Source organism: Sorex fumeus, unplaced genomic scaffold, assembly GCF_029834395.1.
Source record: "Sorex fumeus unplaced genomic scaffold, SorFum_2.1 ptg000006l, whole genome shotgun sequence".
Classification (NCBI taxonomy): domain Eukaryota; kingdom Metazoa; phylum Chordata; class Mammalia; order Eulipotyphla; family Soricidae; genus Sorex; species Sorex fumeus.
This window is the reverse complement of record NW_026606063.1, coordinates 56890284-56913486: the sequence shown is the minus strand read 5'-3', so window position 1 is coordinate 56913486 and position 23203 is coordinate 56890284. Positions and strand designations below refer to the sequence as shown.

The following is a 23203-nucleotide window of genomic DNA, read 5'->3' as shown; positions in this document are numbered from 1 at the left end:
CTTGCATATGCCCTAAGTCCTGGACTATCTCTCCAATCTTACTAGTACAGGATTTTTTATACTAAGTCTTCAGGATCCAGATTTGGACTTTGAGAGGGATATCTTACAACCCTTGAACTGTTATGAAAAATGTCGTATGTATCTGCGACTCTGTCTGGGCCCATGTGCAAGGAGGAAGAAGGAAGGAGAAAGGCCAAGAGTTCATGCTTTCTTTTATCTATTCTTAAATGGATCCATGATCCGAAACAGGATAAAACTACCAGTCTACAACGTTTGAGGTCATGTGGTATTATGGATTGGCCCTGGAGAGTTTGCCTTCACTTCCATTTTTAAAGGTACTTTATTTAAAGGGTTGAGTGACAGAAAATTTGCAACAGGTTTCTACTTAGGTTACTTTGTATACCTGAAAATTCCATGCATGAAACTGGCAACTAACAAATGAAGTAAAAACAGTTGTATGTAATTTTTCAAACAATCTCTCCAGTATGGTTAATGATAAGCTTTTCAAAGTAAGAATACTATTTTATACTAGAAGTTTTAGTATAGTGTCCTGATCTCTCTTTCTCCACTCTAATGTGCTGTCATAAAGTATCTCTCATGACATCATTTTAAAATACTTTACCCATGGTACTATCACTCCAGCCCCTATCAGTCCCTACTCTGAACCACTCTAAAAGGAGAGACCATACTCAGAAAGAATTTGCAGGAGAGCAAGAGCTCTCAATACCCACAAATAAGCACAAATATGGGCTGGAGCGATAGCACAGTGGGTAGGGCGTTTGCCTTGCACGCGGCCCACCCGGCCGACCCAGGTTTGACTCTTCCGCGGCTCTCAGAGAGCCCGGCAAGCTACCGAGTATCTTGCCTGCATGGCAAAGTCTGGCAAGCTACCCGTGACATATTCAATATGCCAAACACAGTAACAACAAGTCTCACAATGGAGATTACTGGGCCCACTCGAGCAAATCGATGAACAATGGGAGGACAGTGACAGTGACCATTATGTGGGTATTTATTAAACTTCAGTTAAAATGTTGGACTGCTAATAAAAACTTACTTCCCACTTTCAAACAACACTATTTATTTTCACGAAATAAAGGTTTAATTAAACACCTTGAATTCAGTAGAAGTCTATGGATGATGAGCTGTCACTGGATTATGAACTCCATGTTCTCTGCACTTTCAACGTTTTATCTAAGGACCTTTTATAGGATAGAAGTAATAGAGACACACTTCTTATCTGAACACTATGATCTTTAAACCTACCAGGTGCAAATCAATTTTATATACAAAGTGACTATTCCCAAATAATGATTCCCTCTGGAAGTATACAAAGCAGAATGCAAATTTCTGCATCTCCATCCACAAAATTCATGATCTTTGTAAAAATATATAAAATGATGGAATGGCTAATAGTCATCCATGTTAACTATTCTTTCCTGGTTTTGTACAAGCATAATGATATATTTTATTATTCTTTATCTGAGATTATAAATAAGTGGAATGTGTTTAGTAAAAACTAGTTAACTACAACTTTCAACATTAAAAACACAATTTTCATTTGTTAAATCAGAATATATCTATATTCAGCTCCCCATGTCCCCCAGCTTATCTTTTATTTCCCTCTGCTCAATAACCAGACTGGCATTGTTTTAGTAGTTATGCTACTTAAAATTTGCTTCTTTATTCTCTGCTAAACTGAGCTAAAAACAAGTAAGAGCGAAGACTTGTTTTCTTCTACATGCATCTAAGATGTGCAAAGCCTGAGACCCAGAGGCAGAAGGAACTCCAGAAGAAATTCTGTCCCTCTGTATAATAAGACTTTGTCTACCCTTCTGGATTGGTGATAATTCTGCTTACATGGTGAGATATAAAAGATTGGACTTAAAAGCAAGCTCATCAAACTTTATCTTAAGTCCATAGGGAAAAATTTCAATCATAAAAATGAAGAGCCAATCAGACTGTTTTCACTCACAGATGACTTTCGCTTGTTTTGCACTACTACCGGCAGTACTCAGGGCTTACTCTACTATTGGCTCTGTGCTCAGTGACCATTTCTGTCTGTGCTTGGAAGACTATCTAGGGTGCCAGGGATTAAACCTGGGCCAGCTAGCCATGGGCGAGGCAAGCACCCTACATGCTGTACTATTGCTCCAGCCCCTGAAGAGTTTTATGCTGCTGCTAAAAATAAGATCCCCTGAATCTCACCTACAAATACGATTATGTGGGTATTTTCAAACTTCAGTTAATATATTGGACTGCTAATACATACTTACTTCCCACTTCCAAATAACATTATTTATTTTCCCTAATGATCTGATCATATAACTTTGGCATACAGACAACATAAGCAAAAGTGAGACAAATTCACATGAAATACATCCAACTGTTTAAAGGGAAAATGCAGTCTGGAAATCTAACTTACTGTTCATGGAAATCCAGCATTGGTGGCTCAAATCGTATAGGTCTGCAATTACCTCGGTACAGAGATATACTGTAAGTAAGAAAGAAAACATTCTTCAGCAATTCTTCAGTACATATACTTTCCCAAACTAAAGTCATTTAACTTTTGTCATGAGAAATTATCTTTAAGAATATAAATCAGTATTTTACTAAAAATTTAATTAGATGAAAATTTTAAAATGTTTTTTAAAATGAACGGAAAAAAGTAAGTATCTTTCCTACTCAAGAGATATGTGCAAACAATATTCTTTGGTATAATGAATGCTGAAGTATATCTAGTGAGCACAGTTGATAGCAATATACTTTGATATGTTTACTTGAATGTTTTTTATAAATGCACAAAGAACAATATATCATTGACAACTACACATATCTAGTAGACCAAGATAAAAACCATGATCACATTGTAACTAGTATGTCTGAAGAGTGGCAAAGGAATTAAACAAATTTTTAAATTTTGAAATAGAAATTTCTAAGAACTGACACTACTCAACACACTAAAATGTACAACTGACTGGCAGGGATGGGATTCAGGGAAAAGTCTACACACCTGAACTAAGAAATTCAGAAATGAGAAACTAACATGTCTTAGTAGATGCTGATCAATTTGTTGCCTTTAAAGACAATGATCACTGTCACTGTCACTGTCCTCCTGTTGTTCATTGATTTTCTCAAGTGGGCCCAGTAACATTGTGAGACTTGTTACTGTGTTTGGCATATCGAATACATCAAGGGTAGCATGCCAGGCTTTGCCATGTGGGCGAGATACTCTCGGTAGCTTGCCCGGCTCTCCAAGAGGGGTGGAGGAATTGAACTCGAGTTGGCCTTGTCAGCTGTGTGCAAGGCAAATGCCCTACCCTCTGTGCTATTGCTCCAGCCCAAGACAATGACATTGAAGAAAATTCATTTTGTAAACCTATTTCCATCTTTACCATAATTCTTAAGTATGTAAGCTTTAAATGATATGGGAATTTCATTTGAGGAATACAGGAAATACATCAGAAATAGATAAGAACATTCAGACTATGTAAGGTAATTTAATTTTAAATCAGTCCCATAAGGGCTAAATGGTGTGTGGCAAAAGACATAAAAGCAGTAAAACATAGGGGTGTTTTTAGTCCTACCAATTCAGAGTATAGTTCCATGCTATTCAGTAATCTCGCCACATAAACTGGACAGAAAACAACAAATACACCAAACCACATACAGGAGGCCCAGCTTTGGCTCCCAACTCTATATGATGTCCCCAGCATCACAGGGACTGACCCAAGAGAACAAAGCTGGAGTGTTCCTCAAGCTTTGCTGAGTACAGCCCTCAAATCAAACAAAAGCAAAAAAAGAAAGCCAACCTTATGATTTTACTTTATTAAAGCACGAAGACTCCTACAAGTGAACGCAATCATTCTATCTGTCCCTTCTTCTGACTCATTTCACTCAGCATGACACTCTCCATATTCATTTATTTACAAGTAAATTTCTTGACTTTATTTTTCCTAACAGCTGCATAATATTTCACTGTGTAGATATACCATAGTTTCTTTAACCAGTTGTCTGTTCTTGGTCACTTGTTTTTTTTTTTTTTTCCAGATTCTGGCTATTGTGAATAGTGCTGCAATGACATAGAATGATTGCACTCATTTGTGAAATATAAAAGAAATATAGTATGAGACTAATATCCAAAGGCAGTAGAAACACGGGCCAGGAGGACTGGTCCATGGTTGAAAGCCTGCCTCAAGAGCTGAGGGGAGAAGGCAGTTGGGATAGAGAAAGAACCCCTATGACAATGATTGTTGGAAATGATCACTGTGGATAAGAATTGTATGTTGAAAGTAGGTAAAGGAATAAGTATGATAACCTCTCAGTATCTGTATTACAAATCATAATGCCCAAAAATGGGGAGGGGGAAGGAAGAGGAAGAGAAGGAAGAAGAGGAGAAGGAGGAGGAGGAAAAGGAAGAGGGGTAGAGGAGAAGGAGGAGAAGAAGAGGAGGAAAAGAGGATAAGGAGGAGGAGGAAAAAGGGAGGAGGAGAAGGAGGAGGAGAAGGTGGTGGTGGTGGTGGAGGAGGAGGAGGAGGAGGAGGAGGAGGAAGAGGAGGAGGAGAATGCACACTGGTGAAGGGACAAGTGTTGGAGCATGGTATGACTGAAACCTGACCATGAACAGCTTTGTAACTGTATCTCACAGTGATTTCAATTAAAAAAAAAAAGACTGGTCAAGGAAGTAAAAACTCTTTGTAAGAAAGCTGCACACATAGCAAAAGGTAGAACATCTCTTGATTTCTTCACCTCTCACACAGGATGTAACAGGAACACTCTGGGGTCCTTTGAAACAAGAGATACTCATCAGCTCAGTAGTTTTAATAGCATGAAACACAAATTTAAAAATCTCAATCCAGATTGGTGGGGGAGGAATATAAGCATGAAGTACCTAAATCAATAATATATATGTATTATATTTATAAAAAATACAGGAAAAATTAAGTGATTTTTTTTTTCTTTCACAGAACTGAGAATCTATTTTCCAAGCTGCAAAAATTCTTGACAGTGTTTTCAGCAAGGTAAAAAAAGCACACTCTCCATTCATTCAACACGACTGACTGGATGCCAGGGGCTCTCTATGGTTGGGGCTCCTGAAACAAAGCAAAGCACGTGCCTTCCTGGCATTAACGTCTTGGTAGAGGAGAGAGAAGTAGAATATATCAGGTGATAGCAGGGGGAAAAAAAAATCAACCTGGAACAGAGGGGGGCCTCTTTAAGAAGAGACACCAGAGAAAGCTGTGAAATAAGGAGGTGGGGAGGGAAGAAAGTAGAGATGGAATTGGCATGCTGCAGAACCAGGAGATGGAGAAGTCAGAATGTAGGGTATGAAGGAGAGGGAGGAGACAGGAGCTAAGATCACAGAAGGAGAGGTCTGGTCTCCTTGTGGGAAGACATCTGGCTTATTTAAAGTGTAACCAAAAGGCTTGACAGTGCTTTCAGCAAGGATAACATACTCTGACAAACCTAAGAGACTTCATTCTGGCTGCAGTGTGAAGAGCCTGCAGGAGGCTGAAAGCGGGAAGGGGGTGTTGTGCAGCAGTCCTGATAAGCGAGAGCAGCAGCTACCTGTGGGCCATCAGAATATCTGAGGGAGCCATGGGTGGAAATCCTGTAAATGGAGGCCCAACCAGTAGGGCAGTGGGGGTCACAAGCAGAGAAAGGCTGAGAAACACTGATGTAGGGTGACAACATGAAGAGTGGTGGAAGTGATCTTTTTCTGTGTGTGTATGTGTGTGTGTGGGGTCGGGGGTGCTTGGGGCTACTTCTGGCTGCATTCAGGGATTGCTCCCACTGGTGCTCAGGGGACCATGCAGTACTGGGGATCCATCCTGGACCTCCAGTATGCAAAGGATGTGCTTAGAACCTTGGAATCTCAAGAGATGTGTGTGTATGTGTGTGTGTGTGTGTGTGTGTGTGTGTGTGTGTGTGTGTGTGTGATGGGGGATCAAAGATGACTTACTTCTAAAGACTTCTGGACAGAGAAACAGGATACAAGTCATGGCATAGAAGGAATGGGTTTGAAGTTGGGAGGAGAGAGTAAATGCTCAAGTGCATTGTTTTATGGATTTATATTTGTGATTTACATCTGGTTGGAAATGTCAATAGGATTTGCATGATTATTGTTTTGCATAATAAGTCATTCATTTTGTACAAAGATCTTATACTTAGTCACTTCGGTGAGTTCATTCTTATAGTTTATCTATAGATTCCCTTAGATTTTCTCATTATTATAAGTGCTGCCAAAATGATCACTATTATCTGGGATTATCTCTGTAGAAAAATCAATGCAAATAATGATTCTATTTCTACCCTTTAAATTCTTAGACTTTCTTTTTGTATTTTATACTTTTGTGGCTAAGAGCTTCTATAAAAATGCTACACAGAAGTAGTCTCCACCAACTGTTCTCTACTAACTGTGACATTTACAGAATGCTCACCGAATATGACAGAGAGAATAATATAGGGAAAATGATACCTTCAATAATATGTGTCTATTTTCAAAACAATAGCAGAACTCTTCCTAAGGAGCAGTTTTATATTTGAGTGGGTACAATACTGTCACAGACATTTTTTCAAGCAAAATTTAAAAATTCAATAACTTAGCTCTTATGTGTCTACAGCTTACTGAAATAGTCACTACAATGCTTATTTTTAAAAGGTCTGACATTATTTAGTGCTTTATTAAAAGAGAGCAAATATTTCAAATTTATAGTACTGAAAAATAAACTGGGGAAGAAACAATATGAAAAATGGTGCTTTGTGCCAATTTCAAAGAAAAAGATTCTGAGGCATTGTAATTCACAATTTCAGGCTTTCTGCAGTTATTGTATTTGTTCTGAAAGCCACAAAACAATGTGTTCTTTATAAAATCATCATTTTCTCTTCCTTCCTTTTACTATAGTTGCACTGTCCAGGGCCCATACACTTCCATGGTTGGCATCAGGATTCCCAAGGGCTGTGCCAGGACTGCACTCGGCAATGAGGAAGCATGTCGAGAAGTGAACTTGCAGCCTCAATGTCTGCAAGGCGCTATTAGTGAGCTGCATCCCTGAGCCCTTCCAAAAATTCTTATTTTCCTTACAGACTACTCTGACTTCAGGCAAGGGAGAAACATCTAAGAAATTATGTTTTTCTGGGAGCAAATATTACCTAACCAAAGATCCAGTATTTGGACCTTGGTCTTCTATTTCTATTTTTGGGAGGGAGCACACCCAGTACTGCTCAGTACTTACTCCTCACTTTGCTTAGGGATCACTCCTGGCAGTGCTCAGTGGAACACAGGCAGTGCCAGGAATCAAACAGGGTTGGCTGTTTGCAAGGCAGGTACCTTAAGTCCTGTATTATCTCTGCAATCCTAGTCTTCTATTTTTAAAAACATTTTTAATATTTTGGTTTTGGGGTCCCGCTATCGTTGTGAAGGGCCTACTCCTACTCTTTACTCAGGGATCACTCCGGTTGAGGTTTCAGAGGACCAGATTGGATAGTATGGATCAAATCCAAGTCAGCCACATGCAGGGCAACCACCCTACCCACTATAATAACTCTCCAGACCCCTCCCCCACTTTGACCCTGGTTCCCAATTTTTAAAAAAAAATAGCCACGGTCTACCTATAATGTTTTAACTTTCTAACATGCCTGTAGAAATGCAAATCCATACATATAGTTCAGAATCAGAAACTGGGGTTTATATGTACACTTTTATATTTGGGAATTCTGGCATCTTCATCTTAATTTTTTTTTAATTGAGTCACCATGAGATACACAGTTACACAGCTGTTCATGATTGTGTTTCAGTCATACAACCTTCCAATTTTCATCTTCATTAAGAAGTGCAAGCACACTGGTACTGGAGCACAGCAGGTAGGGCATTTGCCTTATATGTGGCTGACCCGGGTTTGATTCTCAGCATCCAATATGGTCCCCTAAGCACACCGCCAGGAGTAATTCCTGAGTGCAGAGACAGGAATAACCCCTGTGCATCGCTGGGTGTGACCCAAAAAGCCGACCAAAAAAAAAAAAAAGTACAAGCACAGGGCGTTGTGAAGTCAGGAAAGGGCGTCCTCCATCCATATCCCTGTTTTCCTGGAGCCCAGCTGTCACACCCAGGAAGCATGAAGCATCTCTGGCTTTATTTAAACTCATTAACGGCATGATTCAGACAAACATCACAAGAAAGCCACAAGTTGTATCACCCTTCCAAAATCTCAGAATTCCTGGAGCGTGTGAGGGACCGTGAAAGTTTTTATGCTCTGCATCACATGACAGGCTTGGGTGGTGGGAAGGGTAACGAAAGGCAGTGGGAAGGTGTAGGGTAGTGGGACTGATGTTGGAATACTGAATATAGTAAATTACTATAAACTACTTTATTAAAATAAAATAAAACCGGGGGAAAAAAAAACAAACCTACCGAACAAACAAAGAAAAAAAGAAGTGCAAGCATGGGGCCTGGAGTGAAAGTTCTTTGGGTAGGGGGCTTACCTTGCATACAGTCGACCCAGGTTTGATCCCTGGCATCCCATATGGTCCCCTGAAACCCACCCGGAGTGATCCCTGAGCACAGAGCCAGGAAAAAGACCCGAGAATTGCTAGGTGTGCCCTTCCACTCCGCCCCCATTCCCCCGCAAATAAAAAGTGCAAGAAGAATCAGAATGTGTATAGTGCCTACAGAAAGGAGAACATAGCTTCTACATAAAAACAGTCACTGGCAAATTTAATATGCTTCAAGTAAGAGTTTTATTAGTTAGTTTAAAAAAAAAGCTAGTGACATTTTAAAATTCCATAATGGCCATAATCCAGAGACACACAAAAGAGTTTTGAACAACAATGAGATATCATCTCACATCACAGAGACTGGCATATATCAAAAACCACAAGTACAACCAGTGCTGGCATGGATGTGGGGAGAAAGGGACTCTATTCTGTTGTCAGTGGAAATGCCGACTGGTCCAGCCTTTTTGGAAAACAATATGAGCATTCCTTAAAAAATTAGAAATTGAGCTTTCATACGACCCTGCAATACCACTTCTGGGAATATATTCTGAGGGTGCAAAAAAGCACAGTAGAAATGACATCCGCACCTGTATGTTCATTGCAGCACTGTTCACAATAGCTGGAATATGGAAACAACCCGAGTGCCCGAAAACAGCTGACAGGTTTAACAAATTTTGGTACAATACAATGGAATACTACGCAGCTGTTAGGAAAGATGAAGTCATAAAATTTGCTTGCAAGTGGATGGTCATGGAGAGAGAGTATCATGCTAAGTAAAATGAGTCAGAAAGAGAGGGACAGACATAGAAGGACTGCACTCATTTGTGGAATATAAAAGAACATAATATGAGACTGACACCCAAGGATAGTAGAGACAAGGGCCAGGAATATTGCTCCATAGTTGGAAGCCGGCCTCATGAGCTGGCGAGAAGGCAGCTGGAATAGAGAAGGGATCACTAAGTCAATGATGATTGGAGGAATCATTCAGGATGGAAGTAGTGTTGTAAGTAGATAAAGGACCAAACGTGATAGCCTCTAACTATCTATACTGCAAACCATAATGCCCAAAAGTAGAGAGAGTATGGGGGAAATTATCTTCAATAGAGACAGGGGGAGGGTTATGATAGGAGGGGGGGATACTGGGGACACTGGTGGTGGAAAATGTGCACCGGTGAAGGGAAGGGTGTTTGATCATTGTATGACGGAAACTCAAACACAAAAGCTTTGTAAATGTGTCTCATGGTGATTCAATAAAAAAGATGTTACCTTATAAACAAACAAACAAAACAAATTTAGAGATACATACACTTTATCAAATAACTGCACTGTGAATATTTTCTCTGTTACTCCTTTTCCTATTATTAGTGATGTCTTTTGGGGGATAATGCCAGCAAAATGGCAACATAAGTCATTTCTGATTTCATCAGGAAAATGTAAATCAAAACAACATCACACCAGGGAGACTGGCACACATCAAAAAGAACAAAACCAACAAGTGTTGGCATGGATGTGGGAGAAACGGGAACCTCAGTCACTGCTGGTGGGAATGTCAACTGGTCCAGTCTTTTGGGAAGACAGTAGGAACACTCCTCAAGGAACTAGGAAATGAGTTTCCATACACCAAACAATTCTAATCCTTTGAGTATTCTCCAAAAGCCCCCAAAACACAATCCAGAAAAGATATCTGCACCCTTATGTTCACTGCAGCACTATCTGCAACAGCCCAAATCTGGAAACAACCCCAGTGCCGAAGAACAGATAACTGTGCAAAGAAACTATCATACAACCAAGTTCTTGTGAAAACAATACCATAGACAATTTCTTCAGACAATGACTTTAGTAACATCATTGAGAAATAAAACAATTATCACAAATTGAATTTCATTGACCTCTCTTTTGATGATTCCATTTGTCTTTGTGCTGTAACAAGCAATCTGAAGTAAAAATGCTTGCCTCCTAAGGGGGCAGGCTTGGGTACTGGGTGGAAAACTGGGACATTGGTGGTGGGATTGGTGTGGTAATTTGAATGCCTAAAACAACTGTATTACGAACAGCTTGGTAAATCATGGTATAATACATTTTTTTTAAAAGAAGAAAATAAACTATGGTACATATACATAATGGAATACTACTCAGCCATAACAAAAGATGAAGACATGTAATATTTGCTAGGCAGATGGATCTGGAGAGAACCATGTTGCGTGAAGTTAGTTGGAGAGAGAAGGGCAAACATAGAATGATCTCTCTCATATGTGGGATTAAAAAAAACATACTGTGTAATAACAAATGCCCAAAGGCAACAGAAACAAAATGAGAACTGGTCTTCAGTAGAAAGCTTGCCACTTCTGGTGGGAAAGGGGCTGAGAAATAGGACAAAGAAGGGAATACCAAGACACTGGTCACTATGGAGAAAGGAGTTGCTAAAAGGTGTAAAGTGATATGCATGATATCCTACCAGTAACAGAGTTATAAATCACAGTGCCTGAAAGAAAAGGGAGGAAACTGGGGACACTGGTGGAGGGAAGAGGACACTGGTGAAGGGACAGGAACATCATATGCCTGAAAAACACTCATGGATAATTTTGTAATTCATGGTAACACAATTTAAAAAAATTAAGTAGGTTAACACATGGTATATAAAGAAACAATGTAGGGGAATGGTCAGTGTCCAGTAAAAACAAACCATTTACTCTGACAACAAAACTAATGTGAGGGGGTGAGGGGAATGCAAAGAAGATTCTTAAGGACAGTGGTAAAGCAATTCTGGCGCATTAGGGGGTATTGTATGGTAATATTGTACCCCTGACACTTATAAAGATTTATATTTTTATAAATAAGTCACTGTTGCTTCAATAAAAATAAATAAGCAACTAGTTGACCAACAGTAAATGAGGGAAGTAAACATTATACTTCTGGAAGTAGGTCAGTAAAGGTGATACAGCTTCTAATTTTTTGAGATCATTCTTGGAATTAAGCCATCATGCTGTGAGTAAACAAGCCTTTGACAAAAGATGCACAAAGGGGTCCCTTATGGGGGAATTTTAGGTAGCAACCCAGTTCAAGCATCACTGAATAAGCTAAGCACCAACATGTAGAGAACATGCTTCCCTCTGCGAACCCTACTTCATTCTCGGCTCTAACAACTCCCACAGATGAGGCTCTGATAACCATGGAGCAGAGACAGGCTGTCTCTGCTGTGTTCTAAATTCCAGACCTACAGAGCCTGAGAGCATAATGAAATTGTTGCATATTTTGTTAGACAGAAACAGGTAATAGATAATTGAAAAATGAGATCAGAATATAATTATACACTGATGTGAATTCTTCATTACATTAGGAAAATAATTGAAAGCCCAAATCTTGATCATGGCTGAATAATATCATTTTCATAAACATAGTCCAATATAATTCCATAGTTAATTTCCTAACTGCTAAGGAATAAGTACAAGGTAACAGGTGTGCTTTCCCCTCACTTTGGCTCCAGATAGGTTAGAGTTCTCTAGGGATCCTAAATGGTCCAACCAAGGTGACATCAGGTTAGACTTCAGGGGCAGAAGGACAGGCTGGTGGCATTGTACTCTATTATCAAAGTATCAGACATGTACACCTCAGTACAGGAAGTATGTGTACATTCTGTATGTATACATACAGTAGTGTTGTGTACATTCTGTGGGCCAGGTTCACAGGCAAAACAGGCTCCAACAGGGACTACAACATGAGGGAGGATAGAGCAATGAGGAAGTGGGGTCATTAATACAGATATGAAAGAGGAAAAACAGTGCATTTCAAAGTTTATTATATTATACAAGCTTTTAAAGTTATTATTTTCTTTCATTTGGAGGGATTACCAAACAATTTTCAGGGGATCTAGGGGTATTCCCAGCAGTGCCTGGGCAACAGGGCCCAAGGGCTCAATGCTTCTACTCTTGAGATGTTCACTCTTGGAATTCAGCCATCATGCTGTGAGTAAACAAGTGTTTGAGAAAAGATGCACAACAGGGTTCCTTATGGAGGAACTTTAGGTGACAACCCAGTTCATGTATCAACTAGTAAGCTAAGCACCAACACGCAGAGAACATGCATCCTGCTTCTAGCCCTGCTTCATACTCGGATGTACTTTAAGCATCAAGAATGCTTAATTTATAGATCAAAATCTTTCATCTTCCTTTAGATGTTAGGTGCAAAAAGGTATCAGGCCAGAATCTTTCTTTTATAGATGTGAACAGCTATCAAAAGATCAAAAAATTTGGATGTGGGAAAGGGTCCTTAAATTCACATGCATGTATGTATTTTCCAAATACCTGAAGTAAAGCAACACCCTGGCTATCAACAGAGAACAGGTGTTCAAAGGATCTCTTTCAGTCTGATTCACTGCTCTGAGGTTCTCTTTCAGAGGCCTGCAGGCAGACTGCAAGTGATAAGTGAGGCAGCAATGGTCAGTGATAAAAGGCAGCAGGAGTTACAAAGCTGATTCTCTTAATAAGCCAGGAGCTTTAGGTATTGGTAAAACTCTTTTGTGTATGGTACTAGAAAGAAGGTCATACAATGCACAACAGGAAAATTCAAATTTGGAGAATATGATTGGTATGCGGAAGGCCTGGGTTCAATCCTCAGCCATATGGTCTCCTGAGCACTGCCAGAAGAATCCCTGAGCACTGAGCCACAGAGCTGTCCCCAGGAACAAATAAAATGGTATAATCTTGTTATTCCATATACACTATTTAAATTACATGATATAATACAATCTACAACTTGCTTTTTCTGCCTCACCAAAAATACATGGGTTCAGGAGCCACCAGGATTTAGATGTTAAAGGTAAAGGTAAAGGCCCTCCCGTTGATCGTCGATTTGCTCGAGCGGGCCCAGTAACGTCTCCATTGGAGACTTTGTTGTTACTGTGTCTGGCATATCCAATACTCTCGGTAGCTTGCCGGGCTCTCCGAGAGGGGCGGAGGAATCGAACTCGGGTCGGCCATGTTGGCCGCTTATAAGGCGAACGCCCTACCCGCTGTGCTTACTTTACTTAGATGTTAGTATTTATTAAATATACATACATACATAGGGTTGTATCGTTCCAATTTTAGTATATGTGCTGCTGAAGCGAGCACTGGGCTCGCTAGAGCAAATCGATGAACAACAGGAGGATAGTGCTACAGTGCTATATAGGGTTGGAGAGATAGCACAGCGGGTATGGCGTTTGCCTTGCATGCAAATTCCTCCTCCCCCCTTGGAAAGCCCGGCAAGCTACTGAGAGTATCCCTCCTGCATGGCAGAGCCTGGCAAGCTCCCTGTGGTGTATTCGGTATGCCAAAAATAGTAACAAGTCTCACAATGGAGACTTTACTGATGCCCACTTGAGCAAATCGATGAACAATGGGAGGACAGTGCTACCCATTGCTACATACATACATACATTACAAAAATATATATATCTCTATATAGATATATGTATGTATTATATGTGAAACAAGGTAATTTTTATTGAATGAAACTTGCTTAGAAAGATATGAGAGGACATGGAGCAGGAAAAGCCTCTTTAACAAATTGTGCTGGCAAAACTGGACGGCTACATGCAAAAAAGTGGGCTCAGATCTCTGCCTAACTCCATGCACAAAAGTAAGATCAAAGTGGATTAAAGACCTCAACATCAGACCGGAATCCATAAGGTACAATGAGGAAAAAGTTGGCAAAACCCTCCATGACATAGAAGCTAATGGTATCTTCAAAGATGTCACACCACTGGCCAAGCAAGTGAAAACAGAGATAGATAAATGGGACTATCTTAAACTAAGAAGCTTCTGCATCTCAAAAGAAACAATGACCAAAATACAAAGACAGTATACAGAATGGAAAAGGATATTCTCCCAATACACATCCAACAAGGGGTTGATATCAAGGATATATAAAGTACTGGTTGAACTCCACAAGAAGAAAACATCCAACCCCATCAAAAAATGGGACTACGAAATGAACAGAAACTTTCTCAAAGAAGAAATCCGAATGGCAAAAAGGCACATGAGAAAATGCTCTATATCATTAATCATCAGGGAGATGCAGATCAAAACCACAATGAGATATCACAGAGACTGGCCCACATCCAAAAGAACAAAAGCAATCGGTGCTGGTGCGGATGTGGTGAGAAAGGGACCCTCCTTCACTGCTGGTGGGAATGCTGATTGGTTCAGCCCTTTTGGAAAACAGTATCGACGATTCTCAAAAAATTAGAAATTGAGCTTCCATTTGACCCAGCAATACCACTCCTGGAAATATATCCCAGAGAGGGAAAAAAAGTATAGTCGAAGTGACATCTACACTTGTTTGTTCATTGCAGCACTCTTTACAATAGCCAGAATCTGGAAAAAACCTCAGTGCCCGAGAACAGATGACTGGTTAAAGAAACTTTGGTACATTTACACAATGGAGTACTATGTAGCTGTTACAAAAGATGAAGTCATGAAATTTATATACAAGTGGTACTACATGGAAAGTATTATGTTAAGCGAAATGATTCAGAAAGAAAGGGATAGACATAGAAAGGTTGCATTCATCTGGGGAACATAAAGTAACAAAATAGGAGACTAACACCCAAGAATGGCCGAGATTAGTACCAGGAATTTTATTCCATGGCTTGGAGGCCAGCCACACATGCTAGGGGAAAAGGGAGCTCAGATAGAGAAGGGAACACCAAATAAAGGTGTTTGGAGGATCTTCCCAGGATGGGAGAAGCATGCTGAAAGTAGACTATAGACCAAACATGATTGTCACCCATTGCCTCTTTTGCAAACCACAACACCCAATAAGAGAGAGAGAACAAAAGGGAATGCCCTGCCACAGAGGCAGGGTGGGTTGGGGGGGATGGGGGGTGGGAGGGATACTGGGATCCGTGGTGGTGGGAAATGGGCACTGGTGGAGGGATGGGTATTTGATCACTGTATAATTGAAACCCAAGCACAAAAATGTGTAAGTCTGCAACTGTACCTCATGATGTCTCACTATTAAAAATTTAAAAAAAATATGTTAAGACATAAAAAAAAAGATATGAGAGGACAGAAAAAGAGAAAAGGTGCTCAAAAGAGAACACAGGCTTCTTCAGAGTGAAAATAATCAAGCAAAGAAACACGGAGACAAGCAAGCAAGACATGTTCAAGTGAGAAAACAGACATCTACACCCCAAAGCCACCATACAGTTAAAAATTTCACTTCAGCTGTACAACTCTGTTAAAAATTCTGGAGCGTATGGCAAATGCGGCTATCTGACATCTCAAACTCTACAACACTATATGCTTGAGTAGCACACCAGATGGAAGGGATGTAATGTAGATGGCAACCAATCTCGAAGAACAAAATGTAAACACAGAACATTTAACCTGTAACATCTTAGTAGTATCTCATACAAGGACTTAATGTCTCCATGGTGAGATGCAACAATTTACACTAATTTTCTTCTAAGGAAACATTTTTTGATCATTCTTTTAGCAAATATTGATAACATGCAATACAAAATAAATTATCGAAGGTCTACTATAGGGGCAGACTACAGGGTGGTTGGGAAAATTGGAGACTGGTGGGATTGGTGTTGGGATATTGAATTCCTGTAACAAATCATCATGAACAACTTTGCTGGCCACAGTGTAAACATAAAGTGTAGGGGGAAAAATATATATGTAGGCCTTACCTATTTCATATAAACTTCATAATATATTAACATAAAATTGCTTTAAAAGTGATTATTACCATAATGAGATCCAAGTATAAAATAAAATTTAATGCAATATAAAAAGGGGGGGTGTAAGAGAAAGCTAAATATATAAAATTTTATGATTACAAATATAAATATTCCTTTACCTTTTATGTTGATATGAACTGAGTCCAAGTGTTGTCTCAGTCTGTGAAAGGAAGATAACAATTAAATACTGGTTAAAATACTGAAACCAAATCTTTATACTATAAATATAAGGAATAACCAAAATACTTTACTGCAGCTTCAACATTCACTTTATATTTCCTTGGATTTTCAGATTAAATATAATCCACAATTCATAGGAATTATTCATTATACTATGTAATTCACTGGAGTGATAGCACAGCGGGCAGAGCATTTGCCTTGCATGTGGCCGACCCAGGTTCGATTCCTCCGTCCCTCTTGGAGAGCCCAGCAAGCTACCAAGAGTATCCTGCCTGCATGGCAGAGCCTGGCAAGCTCCCAATGGCATATTCGATATGCCAAAAACAGTAACAAGAAGTCTCACAATGGAGATGTTACTGGTGCCCACTTGAGCAAATCAATGAACAACAGGAGGAGGGCAGTGCGACAGTGCTACAGTGCTACTATGTAATTCAGACTAAATTTGGATTAAAATTTAAATGTACCTGGAAATAACACAAAGTAATATGATTCAATTTTGAAAGTTTGCCAAACTAAATGAACCTATGAGAAGAGTCTACTATACAATCACTCTGTGAGGTCACCCGTGCTGATCACTCTTCAATGCTGACTGACCAGTACCAGCTAATGAAACTCAAGGTACTGGGAGCTGGGGCAGGAAAGACAGTGATTTAAACACTAAGTATGTGTTCATACATTAAAGAAATATGAAAATATTTATGATAGAGAAGAAACAGGGGTTGCCTCAAAGCATAGGAGGAGGGAAGAAGGAAAGGATGGACCTTTAAGTATAGTCTACCCAGGCAGGCTGTAACTTAATACTGGAAAGCAAAACAGATTTTCAGATGGTTAATGGAATTCACTGGTATTAAACTGGCCATCTAGGAGAAGGAACCACCAAGTAAGTGATGTTTGGAGGGGTCGCCCGTGATGGAAGATGTGTGCTGGAAGTAGACAAAGGACCAAACACGACGGCCTCTGAGTATCTGTATTGCAAATGATGAAGCCTAAAATTAGAGAGAGAGTAAAAAGCATGGTACCTGTTACAGAGGCAGGGTATGGGGTGGAGTAGTGGTGGCAGGTGGGACACTGGGAACAAGGGTGGTGAAAAATGTGCACTGGTAGATGGATGGGTGCTCGAGCATTGTGTGACTGAAACGAATCATGCAAGTCTGTCACTGTAGCTCACAGTGATCCAATAAATGTCTTTAAAAAAAACAACTGGCCATGTAAAGAAATATTTAAGGGACTTCTATAAAAGAAAAATAAGCCCCATTTGGAAGAAGTAAGATAAAAATAAAATGTGGGAGAGGAGTATAATATCAGGGATTCTAATTTTAATTTTACAGACTCATTCTATTATCTCCACTGTATTAGGCTTACAGAATTTTAAACTTCAGAGATTGCATTTTTCAATTCTAAAATTTGAATTTGGCTCTTTGCAAATCTTATCTCTTGGTTGAGATCATATATGTATTTGCTTACTACTGACACATATTCCATTTTATCTTTGAATGTAGTTATAATAGAGGCTCAATATAAAGGTTGCTCTAGAGATTTTCTTTTCTTTTAAGAAGTTGTCTAATTCTTGTGTTGAGTAATTTTGAATTATATTTTACATATTCCATTCTGAACCTCTGGATTCTATTTATTCCTCTTAAAAAATGTTGCTTTTTAGTTAGTTTTTTTTTTTAACTTTCAGATTTTTAACAGAGTTGGATTCAGTCTCAAGCCCCTTCTCAAATTTCTGCTCATTTTTTTAAAAAAAGAACCTTCACTAGAATGCTCTCACTACCTGTGCCTGTGCAACTTGGGTGAAAAGCCCACCCCGCACCACTGACTCTTCTACTGCCATTCAACCTTCCTAAACCTGTTCTCATTCTTCTACACCCCAATGAGTTAAAGTAGATGTTGCCTCTTGGTATTGTATATCTTTGTTCCGTAGGAATGCTAATGCAAGATGATGACCTTATTCCACCATAAAGAAAGTACTTTCAATCAAAATACAAATTCCAGACCAGGGGCATGCAAATAGAGAACGTGCCTTTTTTTAATTTAATTTTTTATTGATAGATTAAAGTAAAATAGGATCTACAATTAAAGATTAATTAACAGATTCTGTGATTTACAATACTATAAGTGTTTTCTCATGCACATAATTCCAACATTACACCCATCACCTGTGTACCTACCTCTCTACCTCACCAATCCCCAAACCCCAGCCTTTGTAACCTCCCCCTCCCCAACACCTCAATTGTGTGGATCAGTTCTCCCTTTGTGTTACCTTTGGCTCTTTGTGAACACGCCTTCTATGTGCAAGGCCCTGTGCCCAAGCGATGCTGCATGCCCTCCATCCTTGCTACCCACCACACCTTCACCCCTCCACCGCTGCCTTCAGAGCACCACGGGCACCAGCAAGGTCAAAGGGAAAATAAAATAGAATACATATATTTTAAAAGATGTTATATTTTATAAGCCATATTGTAGGGCTTAAGGTGCTTGCCTTAAATGTGGCTGACCTGAGTTTGGTCCCCAGCACTCCTGACTCTCCCAGGAGTGATCCCTGAGCTCAGAGCCAGGAATAAGACCCGAGTACCTCTGGGGATGGCCCCAAATCATGAAATAAAATAATGTCTGATTATTATCAGAATCTGACTCCTGGTTACCACCTCCCATTTCGCATCTTGCTCTACTCTCCCCATCTGCTCATCCCTGCCAAATATGGTGGCCTTTGATAAACATTCTGAATTAATTCTTCTTAACTGAGGATCTTTTTTAATCTGCTTTTTCTTACCTACTATTCTTGATCCTAACTGGCCACTTATTTGGATGCTCATTTTCATGGAATTATTTGGTATATCAAAAAAAGTCTCTGTAACAAGTGTTTGAAATACACAGCTAACATGATCTCATCACTTTACTCCTAGATACACTAGCCCAAGGGAAATAAAAGTATATGTCATTGAAAAGGCCTATATTTGAGCATGTTCAAATATTCACATCGTAATTGCTTTGTTTACAATCTGTCAATATTGAAATAATCCAAATTTCCATTAACAGGTTCAGATAATGAATCATGAATCATGATATATCTACACAATAAAATGCAATGATAGTGGTGGGAGAACCTTTATTTGTTCCATTAAACATTTCTTTATTATCTAAAATGTATGTATATGATTTCATAAAGTATAAAAAACTTGAGAGATTACTGACACACACAATAACAGAGGAATCTCAAAATAATTAGGATGAGATAAATTCCTTAAACATTCTACATATCTCATTTATATAAAATACTTTAAAATACAAACTGATAGTGGAAGAAAGTGTATCAGTGTTTGTCTAGAGATAAAGTGGGCACAAGGTCAAAAGTAAACTTGGGGATGATGAATATGCGAACTATATTGACTGCAGTGAAAAGTTAACAGGTGTGGAAATATGGTCCTTTTCAAATTATCTCCTGTAACCAGGCGATGCACAAGGGTTACTCCTGACTCTGCACTCAGGAATTACTCCTGAAGGTGCTCGGGGAACCATATGGGATGCTGGGAAATGAACCCCGGAAACCCGGATCGGCTGTGTGCAAGGCCAACTCCCTACCCGCTGTGCTATCACTCCAGCCACCACCATATTATTTAGGGGGGAAAAAAACTCCCTGAAGACAAATCTAACCAACAAGCTTACTCATGAAGAATTACAAATGAGGAAGCTGTCTTGTGAAAGTCAAGTGCATACTTAAAGCAAAAGGAACTGTGGAAATAAGGTTAGAAATACAGAAAGCATGTGTTTTTGAAGTAAGCCACAAAATAAAAAATGCTAAACTATGAACAGGAATAAAAGTTCCAGGAGATGAGCACAAATCTGAATTATTGAGACACAAAGCTCACAACAGGCATGACTTGTGTCTCTGAAGTAGAGAAATGTTTTATTTTTATTTTTAATTTTTTTATGTAGGAGTATTGCTATTTATTCAGCCATTGATTAGGCAGATTTAATTGGGCATGAACTCTACCTTAATTTTTTTTCCTTTTTTATAATTTTATTTATTGAATCACTGTGAGAGCAGTTACAAAGCTTTCAGGTTTAAGTCTTGGTCATACAATGAAATACCTGTCCCTTCACCAGTGCCCATTTTCCACCACCAAAAACCCCAGTATACTCCCATCCCACCCCCTCCCCCTACCTGTGGGGCAGATGATTTCCACATTACTTTCTCTAAGTAGAGAAATGTTTTAAACAAAACATATACATATCTGAAACTTAAGGCCCTAATTCAAGAGAGAGAGAAAAAACAATGAGAATGAAAAGTTTAAAAATTAGATGGGATAAATGAAAAACAGCATAGTTAAATGAGATAAACTCTAATCTTTAAAAAAGATACAAAGACTGCATAGAAAACCCAAAGCTTAAGTAGTAAGTGTAAATACAAAATATAAAATGATGTAGTAATGTTCAAAGTCAAAAAATGGGCAAAGTAAGGTAAATATTGAAAGAGAAAGCAAGTAAGGGCTACAGCACTAATAACCTAACAATGGAAAGATGTGATATGTACACTTTCCCCTCTTTTGTATTCTGACTAGATTTCTGTGCCTTTGATTTTCAGCAGTATTTTACTGTGCTGTTTCAAATTTTCTGACAGAGGAGAATCTGTTGTTTAGCTGTGAAAAATATTGTTGACTATCAGCCTCTCACGGTGCTCTGGGATCAACTGCCGTGTTAGAGGGAAGGCCAATTTCCACGCAACTCCCGTCCTAGGAATGAACACAGCAGGTGTACCAGGTCTGGCTATCTCCACCCAATGCAGGATGCTTCCAATAAGCATCCTATACCAGTGTATCCCACTGGGTTGGTAAAGATCTACTGCACTACCTGAAATTTTATCATTCAATCCAAACCTATTTGTTTCTTTGTTTTCATAGGCCCTCCAATCTTTCCTGTCTCAGGATCTTGCTGCAAACCACAAATGATAAAGGGTATCAGAGGAGGGCAGAAACACAGAAGCTACAGTAAACAGTAACAGTACCAGGAAATGCTGCAAGTTTTATCTCAAATGAGGAATACGTCAAGATGCCCACTAAATACCACTTATGTTTAATATCCTGTGGTTGCAGCCAAAAAAGTAAAGGCAAGATAATGTATTAAAAGGATTAGAAGAAAGAAGAAGAAACAAAAGAAGAAACAAAACGTTATTAACCTCAGATTATGATTTCAAAACATCAATAAATTCTACTCAACAAGCAAGTTTGTTGGATAACAGTTGATAAATTATTTTAAGTCAAACTATATGAACTACCACTTTTACAGATCAAGAACTGTAACAGAACCCAGAAACAGACTCATACTTTTATAGGTACATGATTTATGATTCTACTATTGCTGAAAAACACTTGGGAAGGGGTCCGAGAGATAGTCCAAAGAGCTGGGGTATGTCTTCTACATGCTGGAGGTCTGAGTTTGTTTCCAGGGATCACATAGTCGACCAAGCACCACCAGGTAAATATAGTTCAAGTGTCCCCAAACACCACCAGGTATGACCCCTCGTGGCCTTCAGCACTGGTAAATCAAGCAGCACTGTATCACTGGGTGGAGTACTAAACTGTCAGCTTAATATCAAAGGGTAGCAACTACACACTATTTTGATTGTCATAACTATAATATAGCTAAAAAGTTAGGAAATGTAATATTTTTCCATTTTCATTTTTCCCCCTAAGGACTGCTACAGTCATATAAATTTTAGTAGTGCTTGTTCTATATTCTTGAAGAATGCAACTAAAATTTTGATGGGGGTAGTATAGTCATTATAACACTGTTAGTTTGTACAAGCCATGAACATGGGATACACTTGCTAAATTCCTATTTCTTTTTGTTATCTTATATTTAAGTGACATATTGGGCTGGAGCAGATAGCACAGCGGTAGGGCATTTGGCTTGCACGCAGCCAACATAGCCAACCCGAGTTCGATTCCTCCGCCCCTCTCGGAGAGCCCGGCAAGCTACCGAGAGGATCTCGCCCGCATGGCAGAGCCTGGCAAGCTACCCGTGATGTATTCGATATGCCAGACACAGTAACAACAAAGTCTCCAATGGAGACGTTACTGGGCCCGCTCGAGCAAATCGATGAACAACGGGAGGGCCTTTACCTTTTACCTTATAAGTCATTCATCCCTTTTGTTGATTCCTTGCTACTTGGTATTTTGATACAATTTTAAATTGTGTGTGTGATTTGCTTTTAAAATTTCATTCTCATTTACTGTATGCATATAGAAATGCAAGTTCTTATGCTGTTTAGCAGTTTACTATTTCACTGCACTGGCTTATAGTTTCTAGATTTTTTTTCCTTTTTGGTTTAGGAGTTAAAAGAAGTGGTATTGCTGGAGCAACAGTACAGTGGGTAGGGTGCTTGTCTTGCACATGGCCAACCTAGTTTCAATCCCCAGCACCCAACATGGTCCCCCAAGCCTGCCAGGAGTGATTGCTAAGCACAGAGCGAAGAGTAAACCCTGAGCACTGCTGGCTGTGACTCTAAAACAAAAACAACAAAACTGTCTTTTTTTTTTGGTCGGGGGTGGAGGGCATGCCTGGTAATGATCATTAGCTACTTCTGAATAGTGCTCAGGAGGGTGGGGGTGGGGTTGAAGCTGGACCTTCAGCATGTAAAATCTGCATACTAGCCCTTTGAGCTATCTTCCAGCACTTTAAAAAAATTTTCTTTTATGAAGTCTTTAGGATTATGTGTGTGTGTGTAACCTATGAATAGTAATAGTTTAACTTATTTTCCAACTTGAATGCCTTTGATTTATTTTTCGAGTTCAACTGCTATGA

General features: G+C 39.3%; 1 protein-coding gene across 1 annotated transcript in view; it reads right to left on the bottom strand.

The window, feature by feature from the left end:
• The window catches only part of TMEM131 (transmembrane protein 131), a 194796-nt gene that overhangs the window by 107618 nt on the left and 63975 nt on the right, over positions 1–23203 (bottom strand). The window contains exons 3-4 of the mRNA XM_056123449.1: positions 16339–16379; positions 2426–2494 (exon numbers count right to left, since the gene is read on the bottom strand). Coding sequence (XP_055979424.1) covers positions 2426–2494; positions 16339–16379 — 110 coding nt within the window. The remainder of the gene's footprint in view (positions 1–2425; positions 2495–16338; positions 16380–23203) is intronic.